At 51.5% G+C, this 12,013-nt stretch overlaps 1 protein-coding gene across 2 annotated transcripts in view; it reads right to left on the bottom strand.

Annotated features, from left to right (window-relative positions):
• Positions 1–12,005, bottom strand: part of TLN1 (talin 1) — a 32,718-nt gene extending 20,713 nt beyond the window's left edge. For both annotated transcript variants that reach the window (XM_046023418.1, XM_046023419.1), the window contains exons 1-13: positions 11,871–12,005; positions 5,318–5,480; positions 4,989–5,086; positions 4,620–4,749; positions 4,378–4,530; positions 3,984–4,126; positions 3,748–3,875; positions 2,951–3,011; positions 2,226–2,330; positions 1,734–1,889; positions 670–771; positions 429–505; positions 17–197 (exon numbers count right to left, since the gene is read on the bottom strand). In XM_046023418.1, the coding sequence (XP_045879374.1) occupies positions 17–197; positions 429–505; positions 670–771; positions 1,734–1,889; positions 2,226–2,330; positions 2,951–3,011; positions 3,748–3,875; positions 3,984–4,126; positions 4,378–4,530; positions 4,620–4,749; positions 4,989–5,086; positions 5,318–5,447 (1,464 nt within the window). In that variant the 5' untranslated portion in view covers positions 5,448–5,480; positions 11,871–12,005. The remainder of the gene's footprint in view (positions 1–16; positions 198–428; positions 506–669; positions 772–1,733; positions 1,890–2,225; positions 2,331–2,950; positions 3,012–3,747; positions 3,876–3,983; positions 4,127–4,377; positions 4,531–4,619; positions 4,750–4,988; positions 5,087–5,317; positions 5,481–11,870) is intronic.
• Positions 12,006–12,013: the final 8 nt, after the last annotated feature.

The following is a 12,013-nucleotide window of genomic DNA, read 5'->3' as shown; positions in this document are numbered from 1 at the left end:
GGCAGCGCACTCTTACCAGAGGGGGCATGTGTCCTCGGTGCATCTGGCCACTGGTGATCTGCTGCTGGGCCGGTGGCATGCTGCCTACCTGGAAATTCTCAGGCCCAGAGGCTCCGGAGCGCATGATAGCGGGCAGGGCCACAGAGCCGTGCTCCACCTTCCCCACCCGGTTATACTGCTGCTGCAGCACTGTCGACCTAGAAGGGGACACCCCGGGAAGCACTCAGAGGACTGTGCTCTCACCCCCTTCCCACCCAGCTCTACTACCTTTGCAGGTCCTGGGGTCTAGGGGGGCAGGTAAGGTCTTAGGAGATCCTGTGACTGGTTAAAGAACCATCCTAGGGCTTTCCCACTCCTCAGCAGTCGTTGGAGTCAGGCCCTGCCATCCCTGCCCCTGATGGACGGGATCAGCCCAGCTCCCCTCGTACTTTTTGGGGGACACTGAGTCCTCCAGCATAGTAGACTCCTCATCTCCCTCCAGCCCAAAGTGATCCTTGCTTTTTTTCTGTAGGAAGGAAAAAGGAACAACAATTAAAGAAAAGAGAGGCAGGGAAAAGGTAGCTGCTTCTTTCCCCTAGTCAGCCTTTTTCCAGAACCTGGTGCCTCACTTTGAAAGGACCGGCTTGGGTAGAAGGTGGGGGAAGATAAGGAAAAGGCTGAGGCGGGCACCTTCTTAAGGATGATATCAATGTAGCCAGCGATGAGCTGTGCGATCTGCTCTCCTTCCGTCGTCTGTACTGAGTAGTAGCCATCTTGGTAGTCCCCGAAATCCTAGGGTGACAAGGTGGGGGCTTGGTGGGAGAGCCAGCATCTACCCAGGATGGAAAAGGGTAGGATGGGAGCCCCACGGATGAGCTGGCGAGGGCTTCCCCTGCCAGCAGCTCTCTGGGGAGAAGCCCACCCTTTAATTTCCTTTTTTTTTTCCTCCCTGGAGGGCAACACTTTATTTCTGAGAAGAGTCTTTGTGCTGCATAGTTCACATGCATGCCATCCATGAAATCTCTTTTCTCTCCCCCTGATAATAAAGTTGGGAAGACAAACATTTATCACTGACCATGACTGAGGGTTAGCACTAGTATCCAAAATGGAAAAATAGCCTTTAAGGAATTCTCATCCCCTCACTGGGGCACTTTATCAAGGTGGTGTCAGTTTCCAATCCAGCACACGAAAATATAAAGCCAGGGGGGAAAACTACTATATAGTTCCTGCTCAAAGAGAGGAGGCTTATCTTTTCTTTCTACCGCCTTTTCCTTCCCTCTCCTCAAGTATTCTGCGAGCTCAGCTTGCTGGTGACAGTTCTGTCCTGTTGATTTTTTTTAGGTGATTTTTTTTTTTTTTTTTAAAGATTCTATTTATTTATTTGACAGAGATCACAAGTAGGCAGAGAGGCAGGCGGGGGTGGGGGGAAAGCAGGCTCCCTGCCCGAGCAGAGAGCCCGATGTGGGGTTCGATCCCAGGACCCTGGGATCATGACCTGAGCTGAAGGTGGCTTAACCCACTGAGCCACCCAGGCGCCCCGTCCTGTTGATTTTTTAGACAGTTTCATTTTAGCATCACTTACTCTCCAGGAAAGCTTCTCCTCTACTCTGATCTCCATGGTCCTGTAATCGTTACAAAGTTCTCCCTTTTTCTGGAGTCATATACTGCACTATCCCAAGGGAGGGGAGAGACCTCTGCAGCTGCTCCCGCCTGGAAATTCCAAAGCGCCTTCCCCTCTGGGCTCCCAGACTCACCAGGGTGAAGCTCTTGGGAGAGGCAGCCCAGCGTTTGATGTTGGTGAGGCTCCATTCCTGGATCACCTCCTTGGTCTTCTCGTCCACTCGCATCACACACTCCTTAGTGATGCCCAGAAGCCTGGGCACCAGCTTGTTCTTTCCTTTCATCTTTTCCTGTGAGGCAGAAGTTGTCATTGGTACTGTGGCTAGAGGCCATAGCGAGTGAACGAGCAGATCAGATCTGGACCACAAAGGGTTGCTGAGGAGCACAGGGAGAGCTGAACTGGGTATCTAGATGGAGCTGGGACAAGCTCCTCGAGGGAAAACACAGGGTGGGGAGCCAAGTGGTGGCAGAGGGCTGACAACAGGGCAAGTTTTCACAAGGTCAGAGCAAGGCAGAGAATGGGACTTGTAGGGATGATGGAAAATGTGACCAAAGGCAGGGCCAGACTTTGAGGGGAAAAGAAAGAGCAGGACTGAGGCGGACAGTGAAAAGGGTCTGTAGCCCACCTTGACAAGAAAGAAGGAGACACCATATGTCTTGAGAGAACGGGCTAGCTTCACGTAGCGCACCTTGGCCTCGATCTCACTCATCTGTCCACAATTCTTGTGTGCCTGAGAGTAGGAAATGGGAAAAAGCGTTTAGCAGAATGTGGGCGGACAGTGTCACAGACAAGGAGTTGTGACGTTAACTACAATGGAAGCGTATTATGGGGGACTCAGGAAAGGTTAGGGGGTGCGGGATATGAGAAATGAGAGGGTGACGGGCTGGGGGCTGATGAAGGATACACAGAAGCGACAATTCAGGGGATACAGTTAAAGAACTTGCAGATGTTCTGGAAACAAACAGATAAGAAGTAGAAGGTCAAATAGAACGCTTTTTGGCTGAGTATTCAAGAAGTGGGGATAACACATTTGTACAAAGATATACTTTTCACAGTAATATGAGGCATACTATCTCATTTGATTCTCCTATCAATCCTACCCAGGGAAGGTACTGTCATCTCATGTTAGAGGCAAAGAAAAGAAAACAAGAATATTGAACTGAATTCCATAGCAAATGCAGTTATGGAGCCCAGGTCTTTGGCTTTCTCCGCACAGGAGAGGTGGAAGAGCAGATTGGTGGGTGGAACCGGGGTGGACGAGACAAAGAAGGGGCGGGGTCCATTCAGTCAGTAGGATTAAGCAGCAAAGCTCCCAGGGTATCCCCAGCACTTTCCCCGACCCCCATTCACCTGGAAGATCTTACGCTCTCCCTTCTGCTTCACATACTCCTTGGGCAGGAAGTCCTTCAGGCTACACCAGAAAAGGGAGGGTCAGCATGTAGTGGACAGCTTCAGGGATATGTGGGCCATGGACTGTAGGCCTGGAGTGTGAGGAAATGTCTAGGACAGTGTTATCTTTGGGAGGAAGGAAGGCTCAAGGGAACAGAGTTGGGATTATCCATGAAGTCGAGACGGCCTAGCATGAGCTCTTGAGTGCAGCCCATGTCTCTCCGTACAGGGAGAGGGACTGGAGGAACCTGAGTTGCAGGCTCAGTCCCTGAGGGAAAGAGGGTCTAGAGCACTACTGCAGGGAACCAAGAGCAGAAGGAGTTCAGGAGAAGGATGACCATGCATGGAGGAAGCCAAGCAAGCCACGCTGCGCTCTCCACATTCTGAGGAGTATTGGTGGATGAGACTCGTGAAGCTAAGTCTATGTTCCCTATGAGGAGAAATGTTCTGTTTTCCTCTGGCTACTACAGTAAAATTCTTCAGAGAATCTCAGAGAGACTACATGCTTGCTTGAGAGGTGTGGGGCAGAGGCAGATTCTGGGCTACATTCGTGTTCCACATGGGGCCAGCAAGGAGACAAACAGCTGACGGCAGCAAAAAAGGGACCCGTGTGGGTCAAACCCTGGTGCATCGGAAGAGGAACAAAGAGAGAAAGCCTGGCGTGGGGGTGGGGGGTGGGGGGTGGCAGGGCTGTTGGGCCCAGTGAGTCCTGGGCCCTGAACTGGGCCCTGACAGGGTGTGGGATGTGGGTCACTCACTCGAGGAAGCCAGCCTTGTGCTTCTGCTCATTGTGGGGCCCAAACTGGATCTGGCACTGGAAGCCAGCAAACTCACAGGCCTTGTCGAAGGAGACAGGGTGGGAGCCATTGAGGATGTCATCTCGTGCCTGGAGAACATAAGGCGGCCGGTGTTGGGTGTGGGTGTGGGGATACCCCTCGCTGTGCTTCCACCCCCTCTCCCTACCTTCCCTACCCCAGGCGAATCCTCTCCACACCTGCACATAAAGAAGGTTCAGCTGTACGGGGTCCCGGGAGTCCACATTCTGGTCTGAGTAGAAGAACTTCCTCCGCAGCAGAAGCGTCTCGTGCTCCTCTACTCCCTGTTCCCTCAGCGTGCGGCCATGGTCCAGCCAGTTCACTGAGACACACATAGTCCCCTCAATGCCGAGCCCGTAGGGCGCCTGCCTTGACTGCTCTTTGCTCTTCGTCTCCTACCTTCTCTCACCGAGAAGTTCCACGAGTGTAAGACTTTGTTTTATTACCGATGCAGCCTGTGTCTCAAACGGTACCTCGCAAAAGCAGATTCTCCATAACTAACGAATGAACAGCACCCCCTGCTCCCCCCACCCCGACCATTTCCAGGGCCCTCTTTTTCTGATTTCTGCTTACACTCATCATCTGTGTGCAACTTCTGCTTTAGTTTCTCCATCTTCTTTTCATCTCGCAGCAGTGTCTTGTCCTTCCGTAAGGTCCCTGTCACCTCCTCCTTTTTCTCTTCCATCAGCTCTCGCACCAGCGAATATTCATCATGGTTGGTGATGCCTGGGGGAGGGGGGAGGGGTCGGTGGCACCCCAGGCACCACATCTGTGTTCTCCATTCCCGAGCCCTCAGCCCCCCCGAGACCCCTTACCAATGCGCGCACAGATGGTCATGAGCATGTCGGTGACGGTCTTAGAGTCATCCACCATGATAGTCTTCACGGTTCCATCGAGCATACGGATTTTCAGGGGCCTCTGTTTCTTCCTGTACTCCATGGTGTCCTGGTGGGGCGGGAACAGGAGGAGGGGCCCCCTTGAAGCCAGAGGTATTACTTCCTTTCTCCTCCAGAGGGGAGGCAAGTAGATTACTAAAAGCAACACTACGGTGGCTCACTCAAAAAGCAGGTTATTTTGACTGCCTGGGATCGAAAGCCTGGAGAGGCTCAGGGACAACAGACACGGGTGCTGAAACAGGAGGTAGAGGAGGGGATGTTGATGGTCCTCGATGAAGTGATACTCACCCCATTTCGGAGCATGTAGTAATCCAAGGCTTTCCCAGCCTCCAGCCATATACCTTTTTTGGGGTCTTCATCTGACAGGAAGAGCCCAAAGTCGCTGGCTAAAAGAGAGGATGGGTCACCTCAGACTCACGAGGACCCCAGTGTTGCTGAATGGCTGCATGGTCCCCTTACTATTTCCCCAGAACTGAGGGCCTAAGGGGGAGAGAGGGAACCAGGGAGCACAGGCCTGAGGGATGAGTAGCCTTGAGTTCATCCCTTAAAGCCAAGAGCCCGGGAACAAGGAGGGACGGAGAACTCCCACCCCCCGCCACCAGGGTACTCAGACTCACGAGGGCCAGCCAGGGCCTCTGGGATGCGCTCACGAATGATGCGACAGGCATCATACACCATGGTGGACGGCTCAAACTGCATCGTCTTCACCACATTCCCAATGCTGATCTTCAGCGAAAGCGCAACCATGGTGGCAGCTTCTCCTCTCCAGCCTGTCTCTACCTGGCCCGTGGCATCAGCGCATTAGCACACATCCGCGTTAGAGGACAGGAGGTCCCCCAGATGGAGCCCCAGGGAGGGGTGTTTTTGAAAGGGACCCACCAGAGCAAAGAGTAACGTGGTTATTTTGTTTTATTTAAGCATTTTAAAGATGGAAAAATTATTTATACCAAAAAAAACAATCCTAACCACCTAAGAATGGTTAGGTGTGAGTCTGGTCTGCGATGCAGTGTTCCCTGAGGACACCACCCTGTCCTTACCACTAGAATCTGTGCCTCCCTTCTGTGTGCCAAGTGTCTCTCTCTTGGCCCCTACCTTGCTCTTTTCCCAGCCCTGCCTCTGCCTTGTTCTCACCTTTTCTTAGTTTAGTCTTTTTCTCTCTTTGTCTCTCACTAGGTCTTACTGGACTTTTCCTGTCTGGGATTTTCAGAGCTCTGCCCTGACTCATCACATGACCTCCCCTCTGACAGCTTTAGCCTCCTTCTCTACAAAATGAGGACGTTATATTAGGTAATCCCCTAGAGATCCTGAAGCCTGCGAACACCAACTCCAGCTAGCTGCGCAGGGAGACGAAACACCAGCGCAGCCGTCTAACTGGAGAGGGAGGGGCCTTCCCAGGGAGCCTGGCCCCGCGTCTGGCTTTCCTGGCCGTCAAGCTAGAATGATGATTCTCTAATCCAAATGGATCTCAGAAATTACCTAGTCAACTCCTCAGTTTTGCAGAATGGATATCACACATGGGGGGGCAGGTTGGGTAGTTTCAAGGCAGGTCAGAGGAAGAGCTCAGTCTCTCTAACTTGGTCCTTGCTCCAAGTCACCAAGTGAATACCAAGCCCTCACGACAACTGGTCTCATGCTCTCCAGTCTTCGGTAAGCCCTTCTTACTGCCTCCCTTTATGGTGTTTTCAGGGCACCTTGAGATATCAGTCCCACCACGACCTCCTCCACCCTCCTTGGCACCTCTCAGCAGGCTGGAGGAACCCTTGCAGGTGGCAGGTGGCACCCAGGGGAACAAGAAGACAAGTCTGCCTGGCAGCTGATGATGTGACCCAGTTTGGTACAGGGATTGGTTCCTCTCAACTAAGAGAATGAGCAAATTTGGGCTGCCCATTCTCCTCCTGGCAAGCAGCAAACCCCAAGTGGAGAAAAAGACAACTGGGGGAAGGTTAGAAACAGGTAGGAGTGCTGGGATACAAAAGCCAGAACCAGGAAGTTGGGAAGGGATAGGTTTTTGGAAGATGAAGAGGTTAGGAAGGATGAGGTGGAGACTGAAAAATCTAGAAACAGGAGACAGGTATGTGTGGGAAAGGTGTGGAGCAGGGATCTGAGAGACCATTCGGACCTTATAAACAGTCCAGAGTCTCACAAGAAACCACAGCTTGCTATCTTTATTTCCAAACAAGCGAGGACCCTTCCAGTCTCCCCAGCTCTCTGCCCACCTCCCCCATTCCTCGGCTACCTCTCCCAGTGGCTTGACAGACCTGGATGTGGGGCTGCTGGAGGGCTGGAGGGTCAGCGAAGTGGAGGAGTCGGAGAAGCTGAGGGCAGACTGAAAGGACCTTCCACCCTAAGCTGAAATGGCATGTCTCCCCCACTTCCTCCGGACATATGGACACCCCCTTCTTCTTCAGGCACGGAAACCTCTGGTGAGACCCCGATAAGGGAGATGAGTCATGCCTACCCTTATTCCCAGGCTGGTCCTGAGTGGACACTCATATAGCTACATACCCTCTACACGGTGAGGGAGGAAAAGGAATTGAGAAGTGAGAGAGTGATGAGGGCACAGAACAAGCCCCTTGGAAGTATGGGGAGAAGCCATCCAGTTCCTCCTCTGGCCTGAGAACTTTGCTCCCTTTTCCACCATGTTTTATGAAACAGCAACAATCCCCCCCCCCCCATCCCTCTCCCAGGGAACTCCTCCTCCCTCAAGACATTCCTGAGATGCATTCCAGAGGAGTTGGGCAATTGGGGGGGGGGGGGGAGGACAAGAGGTCAAATCCTAGCAAGGAATGGAATGTAAGTATACTGGGGGGGTAAAGAATTTGGGGCACATGGAGAATATAGTCAGAACAGATACCCACAAAGGGAGCTGCAGAAAGACAGGGAGCTACAGAAAGGGACAAGGGAGAAAGAAACCTGAAGACAAAGTCAGAATGTATGAGGGTTAGGGGAGTAACCCTCAGTCTGTTACCAAATTTGGCCTCTGAGTCCGCAACCGCGGGGCGGGGGGGCGGGGGGTGGTGGTGAAGGGGGGTAGTGGTTGTGGGTGAGACTGACATATCCGGCCTCAGGCTGCTGGAGGCTCATTTCGGGCTGGACTGGGCAGCTGATGGGCTGGACCTGATCTCGCTCGACATAGCCCCTCACCACCTACACCTATCTATACATATCCATTCTCCCCAACTGCACCCCCATCTATGCACAGAGGTCTTTACCACAAAGCTACTAATACTGTCTCCACATCATACATGTTATCTCAAACATGCAGTCCCTTACACAGACCCTATCACAACCACATTATCTTCCCATAAAGACCCTGTCCCACGCACACGGCTTCCCCACAAACACACCTCTGTCCGTAGAACAACTTGCCCCAACATCTCTCTTCCCATTATATATTCTCCCTCCATTCATCCAACAAGCATTTCTGAGGGTCTATTGTGAAAAAGGCCCTGGGCTAAACTCTCAGTGACTGGGAAGCAAGAAGAGCAAGCCCTCGCCTTCACTTTTAAGGGGCTCCCGGTTAGTTGAGTGGGTAAGCCAAATACAGAATTCTAATACAGGGCAGGATGTGGTCAGAGTCAAGATGTGTGTGTTCAGGGGAGAGATCCCTTTAGGTTACAGAAAAGGGACCAAAAAGTTTCTGTTTAAAGTGTCATTTGAAGTTAGGACTTTAAAATAAAGATAATAAAAATCATTAAGGATCTACCTTTTATTGATGATATGTCAATTTCTTTTATACATAATTTCATTTAATCTTTACAATAACCCGACAAGATAAGTATAATTATACCCATTTTTACAGATTAGGAAACTGAGGCGCAAAGATGTTAAATACTTGTTCAAGGAACTTCTCCAAAGTCATACAACTAGTAACTTGTGAAGCCAGGATCCGAACCCACATCTCTGACTCCAAAGCCCAAAGCTGTCTCCACTACGCCAGCCAGAGGTGAGTCAAGGGTAGCATTCCAGGCAGAGAGAAGAGCGTAAGCAAAGGTGGAGGAGCAGGAAATCACGGAGGAACATTCAGGGAAGTGAGCGGGCAGGCTGGTGGAAGCACAGGGTGCCTGCAAGGGAGCAGCGACGGGGAAGTCAGGTCAGGGTGGAAAGGCAGGGGAGGACGAGAGAGGAAGGAGTATTTACCTACTGGAGGGCACCAGGAGGCCAAGGGAGGCTTTGAGCAGAAAAGGGACAGAACCAGAACTAGATTCTGGAAAATAATTCTGGCAGTTACCTTGGAGACAGGTCAGAAAGACACTGCATTAGCACAAATGAGAAGTGATGACAGTAGTTAGAATGGTGGAGAGGAGGATGTCGCTCATTTGTAGTTTGAAGAGGTAGAACTGTCAGGACCTGATGACAGTTTGTCCTGTCAACCTTCAGGGACCAGGGCCCAAAGTCAGACTGAAGTCCCACAGCTTCTGTCATCAGAAGCCACTCAGTGGCTGGGGTGGCTTGAGTTTACATAAGGAATTGGGAAGAGGAGAACGACAGGATCGGGCCAAGCTGGGTATATGAAGATGAGACTCTGGGGCACAGGAGATGGGGATGGGGTTAGCACCAGCAGCAGCAGAAAGGATGAGGTTAGTGACTGTATCGAACTAGAAATTGGGAAGAAGGCTGGGGAAGACGGTGGTAGGAAAAATACATATATGATCAGTCACCAAATCACGCTAGGCGAAGGAAAAAATAATTATAGGACAGGGAATGACAGAGTGAGGTCAGAGGTCAGATTAGGCTGCAGGAGACTGAGAAGAGATGGGGCGGTGGTCAGTGGCTAACTAAGACTAGGATGGGGTTGGGGGGAGATGGGGTTGGGGGGTTGGTGGCAGTATACAAGCAGAGCTGGAGTTGGTGGGGGTGGGTGGGTCTGGGGCATAACCAGCAGCTGGGTCACATTGAGTAGGGGATAGTGCTGTGGTCAGTGGCAGGGTCAGGCTGGGAGTGAAATGGGGGTGTGGTCAGTGGCCTGGCTGGGCGTGGGATCAGCAAGACCCAGTTTCCTCTTTGGGTCTCATTTCCTCTTTTCTGTTTGGGGAGTGGGGGAAGGGGATCTATAACTGGACCAAGAAATTAAGAAGGCTTAGAGCCAGGGGCTGGCACATAGCAGGGCCTGCGGGTACTTGACAGTTATGTTAGGCTATTCAGCAGGTGACCAGGAGGTGTGCAGGTGGGTGAGTGGGGAAAGTGTGGAAGAGTGCTTTAAGATGATGTGAAAGCTCAGATTTGGGAAGGCAAAATATGGTAGGAAGTGCAGTATCAGGGACAGAAAGAGAGGCAGAACTGCAGCTGGGAACCACTGGCAAGATGAACAAGTAAGGCAGAAGTTACAGGTGAGGCGAGAACTCTTTATGCAGGATTGTGCTTGAGAAAAGGGGTATGCAGGGAGGGTGTGAACTGCAGGGCCAGGGAGGAGAGCTGGAGAGAGGACTTAATAACCAGAGAATGAGGGAACTGGGAGGCAGTAGGGCTGAACTTTCAGAGGATTCAGTCATTTCTTTCTCCCATGGCAACAGTGTTTTCATGGTCACCCTTCCCTTAATCACAGTCCCTTCTCCTTAAGTAGTCCCCCACTTGTGACTTGTACATCTCCTGGGTCCCAGGCCTATTCCCACCTCCTATCTTGTAAATAACATAGTCCAGAAACCACTGTCCTAAACTGTGGTGACCACAGCAAGAGCACTGGATTTAGACAGCAAAATAAAGAAGATGGAATCCCAGATACCTGCAATTCTAGTGAAGCCCAGAACCCTAACGTGAAATTAGTTTACCATATCTGTGGGCTAGAGAACCACTGAAACTACGTAGCAATGAGAGCTCCCCACAAAAGGAGTGCACCTACCTACTACCAGTCTCTTAAATTTTATCTATCCTAGGCCAATTACCTGAACCTCAACCATAACCCCCTCCTAAAACTAACCCTAATTCTTTTTTAAAAGAAGATTTTGTTTATTTGTCAGAGATCACAAGTAGACAGAGAGGCAGGTGGGCGGGGGGCGCAGAGAGCCTGATGTGGGGCTCCATCCCAGAACCCTGAGATCATGACGGGCACCAAAGGGAGAGGCTTAACCCACTGAGCCACCCAGGCCCCTAAAACTAACCCTAATTCTTTTTTTTTTTTTTTTGTAAAGATTTTATTTATTTATTTGTCAGAGAGAGAGAGACAGAGAGAAAGATCACAAGTAGGCAGAGAGGTAGGCAGAGGCAGAGGGAGAAGCAGGCTCCCTGCCGAGCAAGGAGCCCGATATGGGACTCGATCCCAGGACGCTGGGATCATGACCCGAGCCGAAGGCAACCGCTTAACCAACTGAGCCACCCAGGCGTCCCCTAACCCTAATTCTTAACATTAACCCTGACCCTAGTTTGTTTCCTGTTTCCCAATACTGGCTTTGACAGTCATCCCTTTCTTAACAGACACCGTACCCAATCCTTGATCCATAATATTGATCTAATTTTTATCTCCAGCACCAAATTCCCTGACCTTAACCTTAAATGTTGATCTCTAAGCCTAAAACTCCTTTGTCACTTGGTTCCTGACCCATCCCTTTGATATTTATCCCTAGTACCATGCTAATGTTCTCTAATCCCTAAAACTAGACTTCTAATTTAATTCCTGTGTTGACTTTTAAATCGGCCCTGAATCCCACCTTTGATTTACGTTGGCCAGAAAAAACAAACAACAAAAAACAAAAAAAAAACAACAAAAAACTCCATAATGACCTAATCCAAACTTCACCTACATAAAACGGACCTGACTCACGCCAGTAACTCTAAATTTCCAACTCCGGCTTTATAACTCCTTAAACTAACCTTGATTCCTAAACCCAACTCTACCCAATCCCAAACTCATCCGAAGCTTTCCTACCCACATACCCGCTATCAGCTAACTTCAAACCCGATCCCCGCCCTGCGCCTCACTGCCACCCACATCTCGCCCTCCCCAAAACTATTCCAGACAGAGGACTGATCCCAGGAAGGGCCTGGCTCCCTTAAAACGGCCTACTTAACTCCGATCCCAGGCCGAGATACATTGGACACTGACCTCTCCAACAGGACCCGAAATAGGAGACGCAGGAGAGTCAGAGGGCCCCGCCCGCCCGCTCGCCCGCCCGCTTCCCGGGTCTGGCCTCGCGGCCCCACCCTGAGACTCCGGCTCGGCCGGGTCCGGCCTACCTGCGCTGCCCGGCTCGTGCCCCGCCCGCCGGCCCGCTAACCCGCTCGTTCTCCCGGTGGCAATCGGGCTCCGGCCTCGCCCTCCCTTCGACACTCTCTCGGCCACTTCCGTCCCCGGAACGTCCCCCACCCGCGGGCGGCGC

Source organism: Meles meles, chromosome 11 (genome assembly GCF_922984935.1).
Source record: "Meles meles chromosome 11, mMelMel3.1 paternal haplotype, whole genome shotgun sequence".
Classification (NCBI taxonomy): Eukaryota; Metazoa; Chordata; class Mammalia; order Carnivora; family Mustelidae; genus Meles; species Meles meles.
The sequence above is the reverse complement of the archived record's forward strand: the minus strand, read 5'-3'. Positions and strand labels throughout refer to the sequence as shown.